Source organism: Rattus norvegicus, chromosome 1, assembly GCF_021556685.1.
Source record: "Rattus norvegicus strain SHRSP/BbbUtx chromosome 1, alternate assembly SHRSP_T2T, whole genome shotgun sequence".
NCBI lineage: Eukaryota > Metazoa > Chordata > Mammalia > Rodentia > Muridae > Rattus > Rattus norvegicus.
Genome location: NC_141534.1, coordinates 99,312,668 through 99,337,792, shown reverse-complemented (window position 1 = coordinate 99,337,792; position 25,125 = coordinate 99,312,668). Strand labels below are relative to the sequence as shown.

The following is a 25,125-nucleotide window of genomic DNA, read 5'->3' as shown; positions in this document are numbered from 1 at the left end:
CCACCCAGCTCCCCCTCCGTTCAGTTAGGTGTGGTGCCTGGCTGTTTACTATTTAGCACTTCTGCAATGGGTGAGCTGCTATGCAGCCTTCCCTAGTCATCCATCCTGTCTGATAACTTTCCTTTCTCCTGGTAACTTAAGGGTTTCTGTTTTTCATATTTTTGTGTTGTTTTTTTTTTTTGTGTGGGGGGGTGGGGGGGCAGGGTCTCAATGTAGTCCTGGCTGGCTTGGAACTCAGGCTGGTCTCAAAGTCACAGAGGTCCATCTGCCTGTACTAGGATTAGAGGCCTGTGCCACCACATCTAACAATCCTGATAATGTCAGAAAACATACCTTACCTCTATTTAAGACCCTGAACTCAAAAGAATTAAGGGTAGCTAAAAATAATAATATTAAACAAATATCTGAATACATGTTTTCATTAAGAAAAATACCAGGAAGAAATAACCACAAATAATTGCTTACAAAAATAAATTGATCACAGCTTTGGGCTACGAGTGATGGGCCTTTTACTCTGGGTCCTTCTCTGGTGGGACAACTTCCATCAGCATCTGCAGGTGCTTGGTGATCGGCCCTGGAACAGAAGAAGGAGGCATAGGTGCAGTTAGAGCAGTGGCCACAAGCTTCACTGTCCACCTCCAGCGACTCGTCATCAGCTAGACCATGCATTACGTACAGCACAGCTGAAGTTCACAGTCAGGACTGCCCTAGTCACTGTATGGGTTCTTCAGAGGTAAGTTACTTCCTACCAAAGAGCTATATTCTATGACTCAGTTGTATGCATCTGCTGCAAAGCATTGATGAATCTGAAGTAACCAGGACGACATTTTGTTTAAAAATACAAATTGTTCATTTTGGTTTTACCACCTTAGACCAATTCAATGTTTTTGTGGTTGGTTTGTTGGAGACAGGGTCTTGCTGTGTAGCCCAGGCTAGCCTCAATCAAACTCATGATCGTGCTTCAGCCTCCTGATAGTCATGATGATAGCGGTTTGTCATCAGGCCTTAGCAGATGGTACAGTGAGTGGCTTGGTTCTCTAGACTGCCAGTTACCCATCAGCTGCAACCTGATGCTGACTGTCCTTAGCTTTCTGCAGGCTTCACTCTCTCTGAAGAGGTTAGGGGCTAGTGATCCAGGAAAAGGAAAGATCACACTTTACTTTGGTCAACAGGAAATAAATTCTCCCTCTTGGTGACAGCCGAGTTGGCATGGGCAGGGAGTATCTGGCACTGCCCAAGCTGAAGGTGGCTTTCCCATCTGCAGCTCCACTTGGCTCTCAACTACAGGTTCCTGTCTTAAGATGCAGGTGTGCAACAGGGAAAGACCAGACAGTGTACTTAAATGGTAGGTTTTTCAAAACCCTGCAGTTGTGGCTCAGGCCTTTAATCCCAGCACTTGAGAGGTAGAAGCAGGCAGATCTCTGTGAGTTCAAGGCCATCCTAGTCTACAAAGTGAGTTCCAGGTCAGCCAGAACTACACAGAAAAATAAGTAAATAAAACAGGTTTTCTTTTTTGTTTCTGTTGAAATGGTCTCTCTATGTGACCTTCCTACCTCTGCCCCAGTGCTGGGATCACAGGCTGCACTGCCCAGCTGGAAGAGGCATTGTAATCACAGACGCTCAGTCAACACCAAGTGGCTGTGGACCACAACACCCTGTGCTCCATCCAGGGTTAAACTGCACAGCCCTATCCCTGTCCTGCAGGGACACTGCATAGTGAGGAGACATGCTGCTGTCCCTCCCCACCTGCAGGGACACTGTATAGTGAGCAGACATGCTGCCATCCCTCCCCACCTGCAGGGACACTGTATAGTGAGCAGACATGCTGCCGTCCCTCCCCACCTGCAGGGACACTGTATAGTGAGCAGACATGCTGCCGTCCCTCACCACCTGCCGGGGCTCGGGGCCTTGAGTCTGGAGTGTCTTGGGACCGAGTCTGCTCTCTAGCACAACAGTAAATATGATACAGTTAGACGTTTAATGAAGCATAGCTTCATGCAGATAGCTGTGTGCAGTGACAACCTGTGACCCCAGCACTGGGGAGGCTGAGGCAGGAAATTGGGATACCAATCTAGGCTACATAGTGAGACCCCGTCTCCAACACAGAACCAGGTATAGGTCAGTCTTGATTGGTGTTGGGCACCTTACTTTCTGTGTAGAAGTAGAGAGCTCATGCAACTAGCTTTTTAAAACATTTGCCCAAACAGCTGTGGAACAGGTCAGCAGAACATAGAGACTATGGCAGAATTGTGTGTGTGGAGGAGAAGAAGGGGATTCAGGCCTTTGTCCTGTACCTGGCTCCAGTTCTAGCTGTCACTTTGGGGTAACTTTGGCCTCAAGATAGCAGCAAAAGCAAAGGCCATGCTCTGGACGACCTCATCTGATGAGACAGTATAGATGCTCGTAAACCACACCCTTGGTGTGGTCTTCATGGAAAATTGTTAGCAGTGAATGTGTACTTGGCAATATGCATGGTGCTTTTGCCACCTCCTTGTTAGAGTAACAGATAGGAACAGAGGACACCAAAGGTGGGTCCAGAGGGCGACAGTGGGGAGCGTGCAGTTCTGAAGGGGAAATGAGATGTGCTGAGAAGCCTGTGCACTTTCCTTACGCCCTCTGTTGATACTTACTGGAGATTTTCTGGGCCCATCTGAACTTGTAGTGGACAAAAAGGAAGTAAAATATAAGTCCACTCAGTATGAACAACACGCAGTAGAGATATTCCCAGGCTGGCGAACTGATGATGGGGGCCAGGATCAAGAAAACAGATACGAGAATCACAATGATAGGGATGAAGATGGGCACCTGCAAGCAGAACATCAACACGTGGGTGTGGCACAGCTCCTGCTTCCCTTTGAAACTGGGTTAGAAAGAAGACAGGCGTGGGGAAGCCCAGCACACCTTTGCCCCATCATTTCGCCTCTCCCACCTCTGTCTAGTCTTCACTAGATGTGAAAAGGCAGGTGTTTTACTTGAATATAAAGTTTATGTCTCTACCAAATTAAAGCTACCTGCTTTCAACTTCCATATTCCCTCCCTCCCCTGGCCTCCCGTGTTCCAGCACAGATTAGAGAAACTGGATGATTAGTGGCATGCATTGTCCGACTCTAGCTCTGGGTGGCTTTTTCTCCACGTGTGAAGCCTCACTTCCTGCAGACAGGTGGCTGCAGGTGAAAGAAGGAACATTGGCTGGAATGCCATAGGACGGTCCCATCTGACCACTCACAATGCCATAGGACGGTCCCATCTGACCACTCACAATGCCATAGGACGGTCCCATCTGACCACTCACAATGCCATAGGACGGTCCCATCTGACCACTCACAATGCCATAGGATGGTCCCATCTGACCACTCACAATGCCATAGGACGGTCCCATCTGACCACTCACTGCCATAGGACGGTCCCATCTGACCACTCACAATGCCTTTGAGGAGGCTTGCTCAGTTCTTGATGGGAGTGTCTAAGCTCAGAACCCAGGTTGCTGTCCACCTCGCTTTAGTCCTCAGAGCTCCGGTTGCTTTTCCTAGTGATGGGTCTGGACCCGCTGCAGACTAAGGTGGGTGTTTCCAGGCTGTCTGTCAGTGTGTTTGATTCTGTTTCTCCTGCAGCTTTGTGCACAGGGCTCAGCGGTGCTGGTTAAGTTGGTGAATAGGCTTCTTGGCTGCTGTCTTAGAGCTCTGCATTCTGGCTTTTATCAGTGAGTTGGGGGTTGTTGTTGTTGTGGATCTTACCTTTGCCTTAAGCAATGCTTTGAGTTCGGGTACTTACCTGATAAGATCATAGCCTAGTTTCTACTTATTCAGTTGCCTGATAGCTCTCTTTCTCCCCTCCCCTCTCTGCCTCCCTCCACCCGAAGACAAGGTCTCCTATAGAAAGATGTATCCTCGTTGGACTGAGATCGCAGCACTCTTCCCCCTTCTGCTCCTGAGTGCTGAGATTGCAGCAAGATCTCCTGCATCCCTCATAGGGTCTGGTCTTCCGGGTCAGTTTGACGGGACAGCAGACTGACTTGCATCCTCTCCCCTTGGCTAGGAGGGCACTGTCTTCTGGTCCGAGTGTGGTCAAAGGGGTTTGATGCTGCTGTTGTCTTTTCCCCTACTCTAGAAGTGACTTGGGAATGGAGGCAGGGACAAGAAAGAAGTGGATGGCCGAGGCATTTTTAAAGCTCCATAATTTGCACCAGAAAATAGTTTGTTGCCTGCACTATCTCTGGCTTTCCCCTTGAAGAGTGTGCTTTTCACTGCTGGCTGGATAGTGGAGTTCTACCTCCAACCACCCTCCCTCCCCAGGGATGGATGGCCTTAGATCTGTCCACTCCACTCTTTCCTGAGTTGTAATGCTTTCTGCCTGGCTTACTCATTTTCTTTCAGACACTTGCTAGTTTTGTCTCCTTCCCAGCTCTGGTCCCTTGCATGCTTCTTTGTTCTTGTGCTCCTTCATGGTCTTCCTGATGTGCTTTGATGTTCAGGTGTCACATGGCCTCCCTGGGGACCTCCTCCCCAGCTGTGTCCTGATGCTCTTCTGTATTCTCTGTCTCCAGCTGCTGTCGTCTTCCATGGTTCAGGAAATGCCTCTGGTCTGGAAAGGAGGCTTTGTGGGGAATCCTAAGACTCTTCGGGGAGAAGGTAGTTGCTCTTGTACTTCCACTCGTGGTCCTCAGGCCCATCCTAGAGCATATGGGTACTGGGTGACTAGTGCTTCTGTTGTTCCCAGTCTTGGGTTGTGCTGGTCACCCCTTTTCTCATGTTGACGATACTGGTTATGAGATTTCCCCCTTGGGTATTTTATTGCTGTCTGTTTTATGAGGATGTTGTGAAGACTAAAAACTTATTCTGTCAACATGATGTTGCCTGCTGGAAATGCTAAATGAACCGTAGATGTGGAGGTGGTAAATAGCTGAGGTTAGACTAGGCCATCAGACAGCTCTAAGCAACTGAGCCTGCGTTCCCCTGCCCCTACCCGCTGCAGCCCTCCTTTTGCCTACATCTTTCCTAGATTGGTGTTTGTCCACTTGTAACATGGTGATTCAGCCTACTCCTCATGGGTATGTGGGCATGCATCAGCCCGTGGACACGGAAGGACTAAGCATACTGTACATAGACACAGGCTGGAGCAGAGCAGGTTCCAAAGTCCTCATCAGTGTGTGAGCATGTCGGAGAGGTCAGGGCCTGTCAGAACTGGGTCTGAGTGGGATGTGGGTCCTCTGTACAGCTTGATGAGTGGGCGCCCCAGTGCCTGTGTGGATCATAAGCTGTCACTGAAACAAGTGGGGGATGCTCAGCAGCAGAGCAGTGGGGATGAAGAACATTAGAAATGGCTGCCTTCCTAGTCTTTGCAGAAACCAAAGCTGCTGTGTCAGTGAGTGACTGACTTACCTTGATGGGCCTCTCTAGGTCTTTCCTTGTGAATCTCATCACAACGAGTCCTAGGATTGTCATGCCATAAAAGAGCCATGCAGCAAAACTGAAATAATTGACTAAGGAGTTGATGTCCCCGGGGATGATGTAAATGATGGCTATTATGCCCTAGTGGGAAGAAGAGTTGTGTTTTAGGTCGCCAGTGCACTCAGACATTGTCCTTGTCCTCACAGAAGGCTGAGGCCACAGCCTCTCCTGCACAGACTTCCTGTCTCCTCTCTGGCCCACTGTGATATCTGTTCTCAAGGCTCCACAGGAAGAATTTGCACAAGCATTGAGTGTTATGCCTGTGGATATGTGTGCTCTTACATGCACACATGCACATACACAGTCTTGCTCTGTAATCCAGGCTGACCTGAAACTTGTGATCTTCCTGTCTCGGCCTCCTGAGGCTGGCTATAGTCCACCATGTCTGACCTAAAGTCATGATTTTAAGCAAAAAAAACCACACACACACACACACACACACACACACACACACACACACATTTTGTACGCCAGCTTTATAGGGATGACTTTAACAGGAGAGTTTTTACTACGATGAAATTCAGATCTGGTCATGACTGCGTTTGTGGCCTGGTCCTGGACTTGGGATCCCCAGTTTCTGGGTCTTACTCATCTTCAGAGTAGGTAGGGAAATGGACATGAGCAGAGTTAGTGTTCTGGCCCAGAGACAGGCCTACCTATCTCCAAGAAACCACAGCCATGAGGGATGATCCAGGTTAACAGGCTAAATAAAGTTAGAGGCTGTTAGCAACCACCATGGACTGCCTTATTCTCCTCCCTGGAGCTGGCCTTCCTGTCATTTGCCTCAGAACAGCTAAGTTCATCCAAGTTAGGAACAGGGCACAGAAGCTTGGAAGCTTCTGGGTAGTGTCTAGAAAGAAGGGAGCTTGGCTCTCTCAGAAGTCTGGGCTCAGCAGCACAGCTCTACTGGATCTCCTGCCAAGAGAGACCCCTCTGCTTTCTGCTGCCGTCTCAGGTGGAGCCCATACTTACATAGAATACGAGGGCAGGGGCCGGAGTGAGGCGCTTGACACTGATGTAGGATAGCACTTTAAGCATGTGGCCTTCCCGGCCCGCCACATAGATGAGCCTGAAAGAACAATGCAGGGAACAGAGAGGACACCTCTGAGGTCGCCAGCAAAGCCATCTTCTGGTAGAATCCTTTGGAGGGGCTGGAGGGTGAGCACGTGTGGTGGCTGGCTGCACCTGTGAGGGCTCACCCCCATCCTGGTACCATGGGACTCATTCGGGTGGGGACAAGGGAGATGGGGACAGGGGAGATGTGGTTATGAGGAGATACCTGCTCAACTCCCAAGACTTAGAAAAGGTAAAAACTAGACAAGGTGTGGAGCTTGGGGCCAGGAAGCTAACGGACCTGAACCTTTGGGATCCCCATGTTCTAAAGACATATTAGGGGTACCTGAACAGACACATCTGACAGACCTCTTCCCCTTCCAAATTCCTCCTCATCTGGCAATCAGTATAAAATGTGAAACAAAAGGGAAAAATCTAAAATATACATGAGAAAGTCGCCATGCTTAAGGATTTAGAGTACTTGCTGATCTTCCAGAGGACAGGGGCTCAGTTTCCAGTGCCCACGGCAGGCAGTTCATAATCGCCTGTGATCCTAGGTCAAGGGGATCTGACACTGTTGGCACCCACACACACTCTCAGAGAAATAAGTCGGATGGGGGCTATAGAGATGGCTCTGTAGTTAAAGACTGCATACTGCTCGTACAGAGGACCGGAATGGAATTGCCAGCACACATTCTGGCTGAGTCACAACTGCCTGTAACTGCAGCTTCAGGGGACTTAGATGCCTCCTGTGTCTGTAAGTATTCCATTCACATATACACACTGACACACAGACATGAAACTGAGCATAAAAATCTAAACAAGGGCTGGAGAGATGGCTCAGTGGTTAAGAGCACCGACTGCTCTTCCCAAGGTCCTGAGTTCAAATCCTAGCAACCACATGGTGGCTCACAACCATCTGAAATGAGATCTGATACCCTCTTCTGGTGTGTCTGAAGATAGTGACAGTGTAATCATAATATATAATAAATAAATAAAATATTTAAAAAAATCTAAACAAATTATTTTTCAAGTATTGATGTCAATAAAGACCACAATTTCTAGTTACAAGTTTAGTAAAATTATACAGGCCAAAGACGTCTACCCAGACCTCTTTGGCAGCCTCTTTGAGATACAATTTAGGAAGAGGTACCAACTAGATAAGGACATCTGCTTCATTAAGTCTTTTGATACGAGAAATGTCTACAATATAATTTTCCTAATGTTGTAAGCAACTAAGAAAATGAGCCAAGTCTTACTAAGTATACTAGTCCTTTCCTCTTGATTGTTCTCAGGATGAAATCAGGACTCCACAAATGCTGAGCACAGGGTCTCCCGCTGAGCCACACCTTGGCCAACACTGCTACTCTAACTTCATAGAAATAGATCCTACTTTTCTCTTCCAAATACATAGTTGAGGCTCTACAATCTAAACTTGTAGAGTTTCTGTTAACAAAAAAATCAAATATCAAGTTATTATGTGAGTTTACAATTCTACTCCTAGAAATTTACCCAAGATGAAAATGTTCCACATTAAAAAAAATACACACATGTAAATATAAAGATGAATGTTCATTATGCCTAACCACCAAAAATAGAAATAACCAGCCAAAGGTTCAACCAGTGATAAACAATTTTTCTTACCATATAAGGAAGCACTAAGAAGGGAAAGAAAAGCTCTGATACACTGTGATTCCGATGAACTCAAGAGCATACTATCTTGAAAGTCAGTTACAAACATCACTTAGATGCTAGACCTAGAGCAAGCATAGAGTCAGGAAACAGACCTGCCAAGTTAGAGGTGGAAGGAGTAGCAAACATCTTTATAAAAACTCTTAGACGAGTGTTGGATATATTTTAGAACTGAGTTATAGATGATGCTTGTGTGACTTTATATTTACAAGAGGTAAAATGAGAACAAGTCTTAGGGAACTTGTAACAGCACAGATATCAAAACTGCATCTGTAAACTAGGTGTGGGGATGCACACCTTTAATCGTAGCACTGGGGAGGTGGAGGCGGGCGGATCTCGGAGTTTGAGACTAGCCTGGTCTAATATAAGCCTGATCTACATAGTGAATTCCAGGCTAGCGAGGGTTACAAAGCAAGACTCAGAATATTTGTACCTATATACACCACCAAAAAACTATTGGAAAACGACATTTAAAGACTAGATGTCGGGTTATGGGCCTAGCCTTTAATGGCTGAGCCATCTCTACAGCCCGAGCTGCCCGAGCTACCAGTTTTAAGAGGTCTTGTATGTGCTGGAAACTGGACCTGGGTTTTCTCAAAGAGCAGCCAGGGCTCGTAACCACTGGGCCATCTCTCCAGCCCCTGAAGAACATTTATTATTTCACCTAAATTGCACTTTTTATTGGAGCTGAAACTGCAGAGTCACCATACAAAATGGCGGTTGGAAGACGAGGGAAAACAGGACCCCCAGGAAATCCAGGACCTCCCGGACCACCCGGACCTCCTGGGTTACAGGGACTACAACAGCCTTTTGGTGGATACTTCAACAAGGGAACTGGTGAGCATGGAGCTAGTGGGCCCAAAGGAGAAAAGGGTGACACTGGGCTGCCTGGATTTCCAGGGTCCGTTGGCCCTAAAGGACACAAAGGAGAACCTGGGGAGCCTTTAACAAAAGGTGAAAAGGGAGATAGAGGAGAGCCAGGTCTACCAGGACCACAGGGAATAAAGGGTCAGCAAGGACCTGCAGGTCCCATGGGGCCCAGAGGACCACCAGGAGATGTTGGGTTGCCAGGAGAACATGGTATCCCTGGGAAACAAGGCGTTAAGGGAGAAAAGGGAGATCCAGGAGGAAGACTAGGCCCTCCTGGACTTCCAGGTCCGAAAGGTGATGCTGGGCCTCCAGGGAAAAGTCTGCCAGGGAAACCAGGGTTGGATGGAAATCCAGGAGTACCTGGTCCATGTGGGCCAAAGGTATATGAATTCCATAGCTAGTTTTTTAAAGGATTAATAGTTAATAAAAACATAACAGAAAATGAAAAAAAAGACTAGATGTCATAGTAGCATGGAAAAATAGACAGTACTTTTGAATAAACATGACAAAAGATGTTCAAAAACCCTGGGGGAAATCACAGTCTGTGCCCCTGAGTTGAAAGACTGATCACAAGGTGGTATCAGGGTCCCAAGGCCAGAGAATGCCTCAGAATGAAATCTCTAAATGCACAAGACAATGTTGTATATATTCAATAGCATGTGCATTGAAAGAGGCAGGAGAGAAGGCCAGCTCCTGTGTAAGTGACCCAGTGAAGTACCAGCAGGTTTCCCAGCAGGACGAGAGGCTGCTGAGATTGCTCAGGGGGAAAAGGCCAGGAGGGCTTGGAATAAGGCCTTTCAACCCACATTACTACACCCAGCAAAGGTTCTATCAAGACAGAAAGAAAGCTTCCTACAATAGGCTGAAGGGAAAGAGGACTGCACCCATGAGGCTACAGGAAAGGACAATCCTTGCTAGAATAATCAGAAGACTGGAAACCATCAAACATTGCAAAACCAGAAAAATGGCAGACACACATTCCAATGACTGAACATCTGTGGTCTCAATTCCCTAATCAAAAGACACAATCTAGCAGGTTACATCAAAAAGGAGGACTCATGCCGGGTGTGATGGCACATACCTCCCTCTAACTCAGGAGGCAGAGGCAGGTGGTGTGGGTTCAAGTCCAAACTGGTATGTGTAGTGAGTGCCAGGAAAGCCAGGGCAGTGCAGGAAAATCCTGTCTTAATAAATCAATAAACTTAAAAAAAGAAAGCAGGAATCATTTCTCTGTTGGCTTTGACAAATGCATCTCACCATACAAGGCAGACAAAGGTGGGAATAAGCAGGCATAGCTGTTGTCGTATGTGACAAAGTAGACTTCAAACTAAGAAGACACAAAGAAGGTCACTTGGTACTAAGGAAGCCCATAAGTCAGCATCAAGGAAGAAAACAACATACACAAATGCATGGGGGTGAAGCAACACACCACTGAATGAGCTTATTGTAAAAAAAAAAAATTAATGTAAAAGTTTCTAACTTCAATATGCCACCTTTACCAATTTAAAAGTTATCCTAACAAAATTACAGAAAAATATTGGAATTCAATGACATTATACAAATGGACTTGTTATCTGTAAAACATTCCATTAAATGTAGCAGATCACTTTCTTCTCAATGAGCCATGGAACTTTATTTAAAATAGACCAGATATTAGGACATAAGTCCTAACAAGTATAGGAAAGTTGAGGTAATTCCTTGTATTGTGTGACCACAGCAGCAAACCAAAACTATAGAATACACAAATGCATGGAGACTAAGCAACACACAGTTGAATTATTGGGGTGGAATAGAAGAAATGAAAAATGTAAAGATTCCTCATATCAAATGAAAGAACAAAGTGCTAACGTCTCTGGGATACATGAGATACTCTGTAAGGGAAGCACTCGGCTCTGAATGCCTACATTAAGAAATCAGGGGTTGGGGATTTAGCTCAGCGGTTAGCAAGCGCAAGACCCTGGGTTCGGTCCCCAGCTCCGAAAAAAAGAGAAGAAAAAAGAAATCAGAGAGGTCTTGGCAGGCCAGGCGGCTCACACCTTTAATCTCAACACTTGGGAGGCAGGGGGTGGGGGGTGTCTCCAGACCAGCCTGGTCTACAGAGTTCTAGGACAGTCAAGGCTACACAAAGAAATTCTGTATAAAGAGAACAGAGAAACCTGAGAGAGAGAGAGAGGCACTAGCAAGATGACTAAAGAATTATGAGCACTTACTGCTTACAGAGGACCTGGGTTCACTTCTCAGCACCCTACATGTAGGCTCCCAACCATCCACAGCTCCAGTTCCAAGGGGTCTGATGCCTGACCTCCATGAGATCCTGCATGTATGTGATATACGCATACACACAGGTTTTTGTTTCTTTTGTTTGAGATGTTAAAAACATTCACTGGAGAAAATACAGCCCCCTTTTAAAATCTAGGGGAAAAGGACATATGGATATATAGAAGAATAAAACTAGATTTTTCAACTCTCAATCTATACAAAAATCAACTCCATGGCTAGGGAGGTGACTGAAAGGGTAAAATGATTGCTAACATGTATGAGAACTTCAGTTTGGCAACCAAAACAAAAACAAAACAAAACAAAAAACCCAACAAACAAAACAGGCCCCAAAAGTGTGATGGTAGCATAGCTGCTATGGGGGTGACCAGCCACTCTAATTGGATGAGAGACAAGTTCCATAGAAAGGAATCTCCTGACATGCTCTGACACTCTCAGCCGTAAACAAAGATGCTTCTCTTTGCAATACATGGAAGTGAATACAGAGATGCAGGCTGTTCACGATGCTCAGAATGACACAGACTCATCTCTTAATAAGATATCTATACCAACCCTTAAAGGCTCAGGAAACACTGCAAGAGGGGACTGGCCAGGCAGGGGCGATGCACGCCTTTAATCCCAACACTTGGGAGGCAGGAGCAGGCAGATCTCTGAGTCTGGGGCCATCCTGATCTACAGAGAGAGTTCCAGGACAGTCAAGAGCTACACAGAGAAACCCTACCTTGAAAAACCAAAGGAGAAGGATAAGATCTGGTCGATAGGAAGGAGGGCTGTATTTCCTCCGAGTACGACACAACCAATTGTCTCAAATGTGGTTTCAGTGCAGCTGCGGCTGCCTACCATGGGCCTGCACAAGACTCAACCTGCCAACAGTTTATCCCAGGTTGGGAAGGGGCTGGGGACCTTACCCCTTTCTGAAGTATTGAATTCCGTGGGAGAGGAAGATATCATTTTCAGTTATGTTCTTACTCAACCAGGCTCTAATGCTGGCTTCCAAACACAGTCTCACAGATGGCCCTGGCTAAAACAAGTGGACTGTGAAAGGGAACCAGAAGGGTTTTTGGTGGGGTCCAAAGTATGTGAGCAGTAAGATAGTAAGAATGCATGTATGAAATTGTCAAAAAAAAAAAAAACAAGTTTAACAAAAGGGGAGGGAAGCCAGGCATGGTGACAAATGCTTGTAACTCAGTACTGGGGCTGGGATTGGGGGGTGAGCTGGATCAACTCCAAGTAGATCAAAGAAAGACCTTAATATAAGACATGAAACTCTGAAAACAGAGGAAAAAGTAAGGGGAACACTTCAAGAAACAGGAGGACTTTCTGAAAAAGGCTTCTAGTCACTCAAGAAAGAAAATGAAAATTGACAAATGGAAAATAGTAAAATTCAAAGCCTTCTGCACAGCAAAGGAAAACAGTTAATGGGGTGAAGAGGAAGACTCCAAAATGGGATAAAATCTTGGCCAGCCACAGACCTGACAGTGGATTAATATCCAGAATACACAAATTACTTAAAGTTGAGGCTAGGAAACAATTTTTAAAAGGGATACTGAATAAAGAACCCTCAGAAGAAGAAACACATATAGCCAATAAGCAAGCTCTTAAAACTAACAAGCTGGGCGGTTGTGAGGAACACCTTTAACCCCAGCACTTGGGAGGCAGAGGCAGGTGGAGCTCTGTGAGTTCAAGGCCAGCCTGGTCTACAGAGCAAGTTCCAAGACAGCCAGAGCTACACAGAGAGACCCTGTCTCCAAGCTACACATTTGGTTGGGTAGAAAGATGGCTCCCCAAATGAAAACACTTGTCTAGCCTAGCAGCGGAGTCTGGGGCTCACATAGTGAAAGGAGAGAAGTGTAACTTGTACTGACCTCTCCATGTGTGCCACAGCACAAATACACACGTGCACACACACAAGTATGTGTCATCAAAATGATTTTAAGTTTTACATGGAAAAATAATGTTCCACATCCTCAGCCACGGCAGAATTCAACTTTAAAGTATTTTGAGATTCCATTTATTCCAGTGAAGTTGACCACAGGAAAACAAATTTCAACAATGCTGGCAAAGATGTGGGGAAAGAGGAACCCTTATTCACTCTCTGTGGGATTGTAAACTAGTACAGTCACTGGGAATCTATGAGCCTCCTCAGAAAACTCACACCAGATCTTTCATAGAACCCAGCTCCAACACTCCTGGGTAGACACCTGAAGGACTCTTGGATCCCACCACGGACAGGTATGTTTGCATATGTGTCTCCTGATGCTTTATTGATGCATAGTTCAAAACTAAGAGTTGGTGCGAAAGAACCAGTACGTATGGGCGGTGGTGGCTAGGTTAACCTGCTCATTCTACAATACGTCCAGGCATCGAAGCAGCACAGCGTAGCTCACAAACACGTTCAGTTAGTTGCTAATTAGAAAACATAATTTACACATAATATCAAGTCCTAGACTAGCAAAAAGTGTTTTTCTTTTTTCTTTTTTTTTCTTTTTTTTTTTTTCTTTTTCGGAGCTGGGGACTGAACCCAGGGCCTTGTGCTTGCTAGGTAAGCGCTCTACCGCTGAGCCAAATCCCCAACCCCCAAGAGTGTTTTTCTTTCATCTCTCTCTCTCTCCCTTTTTCTCCTTCCTTGCTAGGGATGGAACACGGGACCTGGAGAAAGTTGGGGGCCAGCCCTTATATACACTTTACAGTAGCTCTAGCAGAATTATTTTGTAGTGTGGATTCACTTTTAACATGATATTGGGTAGCCAGCACCACTCGGAAGTCTGTTCATACTGAGCACTACCCTAGAATATTCCCCACAGCAGTGTTCATAGAAACAACTCATGCTTGGCCCATCACCAGGGGCTTAGTCAAAGCGTGTGCCCCACAAAGAGGAATGGCACAGCCAGCAGGATCTAGAGAGTGGCAAACTACACCTGCTCATGTGACTAGCCCCACAGCAGGCCAGGGCTCCACAGAACTGAGCTGTGGCAGACTGATAATAGCCCTCAAGCCTACAGCCACTGACATCTGTCAATTCCTGGTCAGTCTGTGCAGGTATTAAAATGACCAGAATGTTCAGGAAGGATCAGGGAGGGGTTGGGGATTTAGCTCAGTGGTAGAGCGCTTGCCTAGCAAGCTCAAGGCCCTGGGTTCGGTCCTCAGCTCCGATAAAAAAAAAAAAAAAAAAAAAAAAAGGAAGGATCAGGGATGCTCAGGGAGAAAAATGAAACGCAGAAAGTGCCAAGTGGAAGCCATGCCTTGTACACCCAGTGGCCCTTCCCTCTGCCTCGTCCTAAAGTGGCAAGGTTCCCTAGTTTAGAGCCCAGGACCACCAAAGTGCACACATCCCTTGTCTAGACTTCAGTTTATATAGGTGCAGCCAGTGTGCTCTGGGTTCAGCCCCCATGTGGAGTTTAGCCAGCAGAGAGGCTTAAGGATGTAGGAGGCCCCTCATTGACTTTCTTGTCCCCTGAGAGTGTGACAAGGAGGGGGGGGCTTACCCTACCTGCCCGCCGTAAAGCAGGTCCCATTCGCAGCACCAATGGTTGAAAATGCCACAAAAAGTGGGACTACCCAAGATGCCGGATAGAGAACACGGTCTCCGAAGGTCTGCAGAAAGGCAGAATACCATCCTGAAGGATTTCACTGGGCGCCCACAGCCCCATGTCATTTCAACGGGCGCCCACAGCCCCATGTCATTTCACTGGGCACCCACAGCCCCATGTCATTTCAACAGGCGCCCACAGCCCCATGTCCTTGCACTGGGCACAGCCTCTGGGGCCCTCTACTGGAGAGAAGGGAGAAGCCTTCAGAGCAGCCCTGTCTGCAGGTGACAGGACCCTTGCCCACCACCCTGGTGTCACTGTCAGTCACGTCACTGTCCTGACCCTCACTTGTTGGCCCTACCTCTTCTCACCTCAGTTTCTTAGCTCCGCCTCACCTCCCTGGACATATCTTACTTATCTTATTTCTTGGCCCTAGCTCACCTCACTGACTTCCTGGCCCCACTTCATCTTAATGGCCTAACTTCCTGGAGCTGCTTCACCTTAATTACCTCACTTCCTAACCCTACCTTGCTTACTTTGTTGATCCTCTCACAGGGCATGACCTCGTTTTAACTGCCAGTCTCAGGGTTCATGGGCCTTTCTACATCCTAGGTGCTCTGAGACCCTTACTCACCTTTGGTCAAACAACCCATTCATTACTAAAGTTACCTCCTGTCACTCATTGCACTCTTTTTTCCTCTGAGGACTCCAGCCCAGGGTCTTTCAGCCATTGCTATATGCAGCTAGGAGGGAGGCTGAGGCCCCAGGAGCTGTGCACAGACCGCCAGATGACAGTCTCCCCCACAGCCTTTGGCCCCCAGGCTGGATGAGTGCCCAGTCTGCCTGCTCTGCGTCTCCCTCCTTCCAAAGGTCACTGCGCCAGCCACTAACCACAGCCACAGCCTGGGACTGCAAGAGCTCCGTTGGGGTCATCACTGTGAAGTAAGCAATATTCATGAGGATGTAGCATACTGTCACCAGAGGGATCCCAATGACAATGGCCATGGGCAGGTTTCTGAGAAGGACAAAGACACAGGAACACAGAGTCACACCAGAGCATCCTGTTAAACTGGTCTACGTCCTCCCTCCTCTCTGCCCTGCTTCTTCCCTACAGGAGCCCCAACAGAAACAAGAGACATTTTCAAAGGATACTCCAGGGCAGGAGAATTGAATGGCTTAAAGCAAAAATAAAGCAGAGATAAAGAAAGTCAATGTTCTTCCTTCCAATTACCAACCATGCCACTGTCCGACAGAGACAGACTAAAGGGATAATGAGCACATATTATGCTGCTCTTCATTCAGCAGCAGCGCATAGCCCACTGATAGAGCACTTGCCCAGAACGCTCAAGGCCCTGGGCTCCACGCCCTCAGGTGCGGGGAGCAGGAATTGACTGAGTGGGAGAGACTCAGAATAACAGAACAGTGGAAAGAGGCAGCAGCTCCACTTTCTGCCCAGAGAGGAGAATCTCGCTGTGGGAGCATCACCTCCTGCCCCATGCAATGCTCTTACCTGTAAGGGTTTCTAAGCTCTTCAGTGATGTAGTTAAGTTGGTTCCTAGACAAAGAAAAGTAACGAGGATGACACCATGACGTGCTACATGACTCTCTTGGCTAAGTTTGTGGAGCAATGATAAATGTTGATTCATTTTAAGATTTCTACTGTAGGACACATAACTCAGCATCAGTGTCTACCTAAAAACCCCCAGTGAGGGGCTGGGAGTGTGGCTCAGTGGTAGAGCCCCTGCCTAGAATCCCCCAGTGAGGGGCTGGGGGCGTGGCTCAGTGGTAGAGCCCTGCCTAGAATCCCCCAGTGAGGGGCTGGGGGCGTGGCTCAGTGGTAGAGCCCCTGCCTAGGATCCCCCAGGGAGGGGCTGGGGGCATGGCTCAGTGGTAGAGCCCCTGCCTAGGATCCCCCAGGGAGGGGCTGGGGGCATGGCTCAGTGGTAGAGCACCTGCCTAGGATCCCCCAGGGAGGGGCTGGGGGCGTGGCTCAGTGGTAGAGCCCCTGCCTAGAATCCCCCAGTGAGGGGTGGGGGGTGAGGCTCAGCAATAGAATGCTTTCTTAGCATATACAGAGCCCTAGGTTCCATCCTCAACAGTAAAAATAAAACAATGCAAGGAGTGCTGACAGAAAAACAAAAGGCCAAAAAGAGCTTTCACACCAGTGCAGGGTAACTTCTGCTCCCTAGGTCCTGGTGGTGACAAGTCTTCCTTGCAACTTCCAAGTGCTAGCTGTCTGATACTGGGTTAAGTCTCTGACCTCTGTGGAAATCATGTGAATTTCCAAGAATATTCAGGGTACTTTGAAAATCTGGAAAGAGGTTGGAAGAAGGATGAACCCTGTACCAGTGGTAACGGGGAGGCCAGCATCACCACGGCCATGCTTCTGCCTTGAGGGACACAGCACAGTCCATCTAATGTCTGCAGGACTGCCGGGCTAGTACCATTGAAAATCCTTGGTCTTGTCAGGTGTTTGGGCAGCCTGTGCTGCCTCTATGCAGCTCAGATGGAATTCTCCAGGTACACAGAGCTTCACCAACGACACCCTCACTGGGCACTGTCAGGGGCCGGAGCCAATTCCGGGCTGGGAAAGGGTTAAGGTGATCATGTGGCCTCATGATCTCATCTATGGTGTCCCAGGGATGTGGGAAGGTCAGGGTTTGAGCATTTCATGTGAAGGTAAAGCTAAAGATGCTGTACCCCGGAAAGGTGACATCTTTGCTCTCCATAGCAGCTGAAACTGAAGCTTCGTAAAGACCCCACCAGTGGACTGGGAGTGTTTCAGGAGCGCTTACCACCCATCGTAGGCCCAGAGTCCGTTGTAAAATGCCAGGCTGATGGAGCCCACAGAGGTCTGTGAACCCTCAAAAGAATTCTGAAAGTTCTTAACATTTCCTGAAATTAAGCCAGACAGTGAAGCGGGAACGTCAGCTAGCCAGACACTGACTTCATTCCCCTCTCTACCGGAAGAAGGGTATGACTCCTGACCCATTTATTAAAGGAACCGAAACTTCACGTGATAGGACATGTCTGTCATCCCAGCACTCAGGATACTGAGGCAGGAGCATCGTAAGTTAGAGACAAGCCTAGGCTATATGATAAGTTCCTGTGTCAATCAATCAATCAATCAATCAATCAATCAGTCAATAGATCAATCATCAATGCCAACAAGCAAGCACAAATACATAAACCATAAAACACACGTGCTCGTGGGCAAGACTGCTCTAGAAGACAGGAAGTCACATGCCAGGCGGGGCCTGCTCTCCCATCCTGCCACACCTCACCTTGCGCCAGGAGGACCAGTCCGCTGATGATGATGATGGCGACGATCACCAGCTTGGCTGCCGTGAAGACATTCTGCACATAGCTGCCAAGCCGCACGCTCAGCGCATTCACTGTAGTGATAAGCACTGGAAGGCGCAAGTCGGGTAACATTCTGTATTCATCGTTCTTCCCAAGGTCCTGGAAAGCCCTTCTTTTCTATTCCCCCACCACCCCCAGACCCTCAATAAAGGGAGTAGAATTAAATAAACTGGCTTTAGCAACTTTAAGATACACCAATGTTGACACTCAAAATCAAGCCCAATCTCAGACTGTGAAGGAGAAGCAGCCAGGCCCTGAACAAGGAAAACCCAGGATAGCCCCCTTCCTGCAGCTCCAGGATAACCCCCTTCCGGCAGCTCCCACAGGCCTAGGGGTTTGCCCACCACCTGCTGGGATGGCCAACCTGGGCCTGTTTCACCAGGCCCTGCAGGCCTGCTGTGCTAAGTAAGGAAGAGCCAAGACTAGATTCCGAAGATGTCAACAACTCGGGCCTTCCCTGTCTCCCCTCCCATCCCCCCACCCTGGCTGGTAACTCACAGATGGCAGCAGCAGCCAGGAGTTTCACTACCACAGCAGGAGGCCTGCAGCCTAAGTAAAAGGCCGCACACACATACTCTGAAAAGCTGAGGCAGATGATGGCGAAGGATGAGGGCTTCATGACAATCAGGCTGGTCCAGGAGAAGAGGTAGGCAGGGATGGGGCCGAAGGCCTCCATCAGATAGGGGTACTCACCCCCTGACTTGGTGATCATTGTGCCCAGCTCTGCAAAGCACAGGGCGCCTGGAACACAGGAGGGAGCCCACTCCTTATGAGGTCCCATCCTAATCCACAGAACCTTCCTCCTTTGGGGGCTCACAGTCTGAATAGCCCAGTCCTAGCTGCTGGACCTTTAACTGCAAGCAGATTCACCCTTATTTACCACACACCCACTGCAAAAGGAAGCCAGCTGGGCATGGTGGTACAAGTCTATAATCCCAACTCTTAGAACCTTTTCTGGGGAGCCCTAGCCTCTAGATGGGGAAGGTCGAATAGTCCTTAGCACTACAAGTTCAATCCCCAAGCAAGTACGTGGGATTCCTGGAACACCTCTCCATGCAAAGGAGGTGTTCCTAGTACCTTTAAGTCCAGCCAATGAAACTTCACCCTAAGAAGAACCTCTTCCCATTCTCCAAAGGTCCGTATATATCCCTAGTTCACCCTGAATAAAATGGATGTGTACAAACCAACCCAGAATAAAGGTATGCATACAAGCTAAGATCCTCTGAGAGAGCTGTTTCACTGGTGACTGTCAGAGAAGGCCTTCATCTAGAAGAGCTGTAGCGCTAAGATCCTCAGGGAATACCCCACCCCCACACACACACAGACACACCGACACTCCCAGCCTCATCTGGATCCCGCAGAACCCTACCCATTTCAGACACCGCTTCATCCTTCCAGCCTGGTGTCTAAACACCCTGAGAAGAAGGACTCGGAACCACGGCTACATCCCACAACAGGCATACCACAGCTTGAGACCAGCCTGGGCTACCAAATGAGACCCTGTGCTTGCGTGGCTTGTCGCCTCTATTACCCAGTGTAGCCAGGACTCCACAGGCTGCCCATATGATGAGACAGGGCCCCACGGATTCTGTGTTGGCCAGCACAGACTTGGGGGAGATGAAGATCCCGGAGCCGATGATGGTGCCCACAATGATACAGATACCACTGAGAAGACCCACCTGCATGTGCAAGAAGAGAACTAATTCTACCAGCTGGGCGTTCACAGGGCCAGAGATAAATTCCCCCAACCCCAGTGAGGCCAGAAGAACCCAAACTGACTCATGCCCCAGGCATGTCCGCCCTGTGCTGCTGCCATGGGAGCACCAGGCCCGTGCCTTACGCTGAGGCATCAGAACTGCCCTGTGCTTTGGCACAGCCTATCACACCCATTTCACTGGGGCTGGGGTTGGGGCACTGAGGCAGACAGCCAGGAAGGAATTCCTGCCTTCCATGTAAACGCTGACCTGGTCAACAGGCTTCCAGAAAGAAGAGCCTGTGAAAAAAATGCCTCTCAGTCGGTCAGAACAGAACGGACTTCTTCAGTGGGTGCGATGACCAGCATTTCCAGCACTGAGGAAGCTGATGCTTGACTTCGAGGCCAGCCTGGGCTACGTAGTGAGTGAGTGAGTGAGTGAGAGAGAGAGAGAGAGAGAGAGAGAGGGAGAGAGAGAGAGAGAGAGAGAGAGAGAGAGAGAGAGAGGAAGAAGAGGAGGGAAGGAAGGAAGGAAAAAAAGAAAAGGAAAGGAAAGGAAAAGACTCAAAGACTGAGCCCTGGCCACATGAACAGTAGGGACCTCCCAGTTGGGGAACACTGGTGAGAGTGACAAAATGCCCTACTGTGACACTTCAGAGGCCTGAGCTTTCTAGGAACATTTTTTAGGAAGACAGTGACATGGCTCAGGCCTGAAATTCCAGTACTTGAGAGGTAGAGGCAGGGGGATCAGGAGTTTGAAGTCATCCTTGGCTATATGGTAAGTTTAAAGCTTTTCCTACATGAGATCCTGTCTCAGAAAAAAAAAGGAGGGGATCTGCACATTTTATTTTGCATAAACTTAATACCAATTAATGAGTCAAAAAACTAAGTAAAATTATAAAATAAAGGAAAAAGCTGCCTCAGGTTTCTACTTAACACCGCTGGCCCTTGGAGGCTGCCCAGGGCTCTCTGCAAACACAAATGGAGAATCACGAGAAGCAAGATCAGCTTCCATTCGCCTTCAGGCTGAGCAAGGCTGCCTGGGCTTCCTTTCCTCCCTCCCCGGGTGTGGGCTTGTCTTAGTGTCACCGGAGACCTCCAGAACCTTCCCCCTGCAGAGAGACTGGTAGCTTCCAAATTGGACATCAGTGGCCATTCAGCATCTGGCTGCCTGAATGTAGACACCTGGGGTTTTCATGCTGTGCTGGGGTCATGGGGTCCCAAGAAGACACTGCCGGGATCAGGACTCCAATTGTCAGAGAGGACAATGTCACTGCCCAGAGCCTGGCCGCTGGGGACAAAGACACCATGCTGACCCTCGGTTAGGATATATTATCCCCCACCTGGCCACATAGCTTCATGTCATCCCTCTCCTGACCACTGCTAGGCAGTGGGACCCAGTGTCCCACCCATAACGCAGTCCCCCAATGTTGCCCTCATCCGTGAGCCTAAAAGTCCTCCTAGCCCTTCTTGTTTGGCTCCTGCCCTGCCTACGTACCTGGGACAGGTGCTGAGTGGCATGCCGGGCTCCAATCCACCTCCACTCTTACCCTGGATCTCAGCCCCCAACCCCTACCCACCCAGCACCCTTGTGCATTCAGCTAGCCCCACCTCTCAGCTCCTCCCCGCTAGCTTGGGCTCTCTGGTGCACAGCAGCACAGTCGCTAGAGACTCAACCATTCCTAGCACCACAGCTGGGACAGTTGAGAGCCAGCTGTGGTGAGGAGACTGGAGGCCTAGGGGAACCAGCCATCAGAGGCCTCTCTGATCCTTTTTGGAAAGGCCATTGGTCTACAGACTCTCTGGGAGGATAGATGTCTTGCTAACACAGAGAAAAGCATGCATGGACTTTAAGTATATATACACGGACTTCAAAAGAGTTTACTAAACTCACTGCTGGGTGTGCAAGAGACAGGTCCAGATAACCGTTCACTTTTAAATGTCCTAAAGTCAGCCAGCAGTTTAGAGTGAGGGCTGCCCTGAGGGCCCAAGTTCTATTTCCTGAACACACACGGTGGCTCCCAATTACTGTAGTTACAGCTCCAGGAAGACTTGGCACAGACTATGAAAACAACGGCAACAAGAGACGTTGCCAGGCATGGTGCTGGCGTGTACTGCTTGCCTGTCATCCCAATTCTTAGGATGCCGAGGCAGAAGACTCTCTAGGTCCAGGCCAGACAGAGCTACATAGGGAGACCTTGGTTGAGTAAACAAGCAAGCAAGCAATCCTGTGCTTTTTTAAGGGCCAGTGAGACCAATACTGCCCAACCCCAACCTCTCCAACCCCCTCACCTCTTTCTGGAGACTTGTGGTCTTGGGCTCTGTACTGTGGACGGACTTCTCATCCTCTCTCCGTCTCCTCGGGCTTGTCTCCTCCATCCTTGCTCACTGTGAGTTCCAGGGGCTGAAAGGAGTCTCTTGAGTCAGTTGGTGCAAATACGTATGCAAGGGGCGGGGCTTATGAGGGTCTCTCTCAGGCTGGACCATCTAGGTGGTTGACCGCAAGCAAGGAGCTGCTCCCTCTGAGCAGAGCGCAGTCCTCGATCCCCCCACCCCCAAGAACACTCTGTTCCACTCCAGGATGAAAGTCAGACGTGAATGCGTCCAAGCCACAGGGCTCCCCACAGCTCTTCCAAAGTCATCTGTGTCTTCCTCCCTGCCCCCAGTACATTTAAAAATGCTCTGCTTCCAAGACTCAGTGCCACTATTTTTCAAAGCTATGAAGACATTATTACATACTGCACATGTATTACTACATACCTGAACTCCCAGCACTGAGGTAGTTGAGGTAGAAAAATGATAAATTCAGGGCCAGCCTGGGCTATTCAGCAAGTCAAGCCAACCTGGGATACGTAGAAAGACTCTTGTCTTTAAAAGAAAAAAAAAAGAAAGAAAGAAAGAAAGAAAGAAAGAAAAAAGACAAAATATAAATAAAAATAAACCAAGAATCGAAACAGCGAAACATAATAAGGCAGGGATGATTTGCTGGAGTAAACCAGCTCAACTTACTACATACAGAGAGGTGATGGTGGTACCCTGTGTCTAGATCCCTTCTCCGTCCAGACCCCAGGCTGGACAAAGGCGGGCCTTACCTTTGCCGATGATGCTTGCCTTGCTGACCACCACCCAGCCCGCAACTCAGGGCCAGGCCCCAGGAAGGGCCATGTCTTGTGCCTAGGCGTGGAGGAAGCCAGAAGGTACAGAGGTCAACAGAGGTAATTATTAAACACCCATCTCCCCCTTTTTCTTCCTTCTAAGCAACAAAGCCTTGATAGACACCACCAGACAAAAAATAAGGGGGTCAGACAAGTCCAGCTTCCCCCATTTTGGTTTTGTTTATCTAGATCATTTCTGCAGTAAAACGGATTCCTCCAGATCGGCTACTTCCTGTGAGGAGAAATCTCTTCAGAGCAGCAATGGAAACCGCTCATCAACTGAGGAATCGCAGCAATAAACTTTGGAACCAGCCCTTTACTATCTCCCCGGGCTGGCTCTGGAGACTTGATCCCCCGACAAAAAGTGCTGAATCTGTAACTTCCTTTCCCAGTTGTTTTGCTACCTCCCAGGAATTTCCTTCAGGGAGTGCTGGTGCCCAAGAGGGAGCAGGCAGGAGGTTGGGTGAGGCCTTCCCGTCAAAGGCGGGAGGGCTCACCGGGTGCTCTGTTTCAGCAGGACTCCAGCCAAGTGCCCTCAGAGTCCTACCACGTGCTCTTCAAGGAGCCCAAGACTGGATCGCTGGACCATAGAGGGGGAAAGGAACACATCTTCCCCCTTCTATCTTCACTTCCCCCATGGGGAAACTGAGGCCCAGAGAGAGCCTGCAATAGGAGGCTAACCCTGTATTTCCGATCTGAGTGGGAGGAGCCAGAGGTTCCCTGGCTGGGCTCAAATGGGGTTCTTGGCTACTGGTTCCACAGGCCTCGACCACCCCCTTTTCTCACATCAACAGTGGAGCTGAAATGAGACCTTATCAGATGGGCAGGAGCCAGCAAGGCCTCCTCCCTCCAGCCCCAAAGCTCCTCATTTAAATGTAACAGCACTAACTCCCCCAGGGTAAGATCTAACGACATCCTCAAGAGTGGAGTGGGACTGAAGTTTAGCGCAGGAGTTGTGGGGTTGAGAGTGGGGTAATGCATTTTTCAGAGTACTCTTTTGTGGCCTTCTGGAGGACAAGGGACACTGATTGTCCCAGAGCCAGAGCACTGACTGAGAAGTTGTTTGCTTTTAGTTTTTGTTTTAGTTTTAAAAGCTGGGCATTTAAATGCCCCAGCCCTGGGGTTGGGGATTTAGCTCAGTGGTAGAGCGCTTGCCTAGGAAGCGCAAGGCCCTGGGTTCGGTCCCCAGCTCCAAAAAAAAGAACCAAATAAATAAATAAATAAATAAATAAATAAATAAATAAATAAATGCCCCAGCCCTGTCCTTGATGTGTTTATCTGAACTCAGCCTGCTAGCCTGCCCTTGGCGCTCAGAGTTTAACCCACTTTCTTGTGTTTCTGTGCCCTTCTCTGGACACCCGCTGAAATCTGTCTGCTTGCTAGAGACACTACTTACTTGCCACTGTCTCTGAAGATACCCGCCATTGTCCTGCCTTCCCCTAGTGCAGTGAATCTTAGACTTTTACACTGCTGAGTCCACCTACTTTCCCTTTTTCTTTGGGTATAAACTTGGACACGAATGCCAATGGGTGTGAGGACAGAGGTCAATTCAACCCTGAGGGTATATGTGTGGGTGTGTGCTGTGCACAAGTGTGGAGGTCAGAGAACAACTTTTGTCTCAGCAGGGAAGGGCTCTTGACACCAAGCCTGACAGCCTGAGTTTGATCCCTGGGACCCTACTTTTTTGTTGTTGTTTGTTTTCTGAGACAGGGTCTCTTGTTGAACTGCAGCTTATGGGTGAGGCCAAGGGAGTTGCTACTGAGGCCCAGTGATCCACCTGCTCTCTGCTTCCTTGGGGATGGGAATTGAACTTAGCCCTTCATGCCTAAGGGCAAAACGGCTTCCTGTTCTGAGTTCCAAACTAGCCTAATTTTCCCTCCTATCAACTTCCAACAAAACTGCCCGGTGGGGCAAGGAGATGGGCAAGAAGAAGGAGGAGGAAGTGGAGGGGGAGGAGGAGGAGGAGGAGGAGGAGGAGGGGGAGGAGGAGGAGGAGGAGGAGGGGGAGGAGGAGGAGGAGGAGGAGGAGGGGGAGGACAGGAAGG

The 25,125-nt window shown here is 48.6% G+C and overlaps 1 protein-coding gene across 5 annotated transcripts; it reads right to left on the bottom strand.

Annotated features, from left to right (window-relative positions):
• Positions 1 to 403: 403 nt before the first annotated feature.
• Slc7a9 (solute carrier family 7 member 9) lies at positions 404 to 23,611 on the bottom strand. 5 transcript variants are annotated; one of them, NM_001438439.1, is given in 15 exon segments: positions 404 to 574; positions 2,631 to 2,805; positions 5,379 to 5,528; positions 6,420 to 6,516; positions 14,830 to 14,933; positions 15,761 to 15,884; positions 16,380 to 16,424; positions 17,665 to 17,764; positions 18,154 to 18,279; positions 18,731 to 18,973; positions 19,764 to 19,911; positions 22,218 to 22,329; positions 22,686 to 22,793; positions 23,018 to 23,099; positions 23,485 to 23,611. In NM_001438439.1, coding segments are annotated over 12 exon segments (1,464 nt in total). In that variant the 5' UTR covers positions 22,305 to 22,329; positions 22,686 to 22,793; positions 23,018 to 23,099; positions 23,485 to 23,611; the 3' UTR covers positions 404 to 509.
• Positions 23,612 to 25,125: the final 1,514 nt, after the last annotated feature.

Bases quoted from the DNA above. Each gene is read 5' to 3' on its own strand.
- Slc7a9 (XM_087580908.1), bottom strand. From the start codon at position 18,944: ATGATCACCAAGTCAGGGGGTGAGTACCCCTATCTGATGGAGGCCTTC. The intron at 14,934-15,760 runs GTTAGTGGCTGG...GCCTTTCTGCAG, and splicing joins AGTCCCAGGCTGTGGCTGTG to ACCTTCGGAGACCGTGTTCT. The intron at 6,517-14,829 runs GTAGGGTAAGCC...TTGTTCTTTCAG, and splicing joins ACCTGCTTTACGGCGGGCAG to GCTCATCTATGTGGCGGGCC.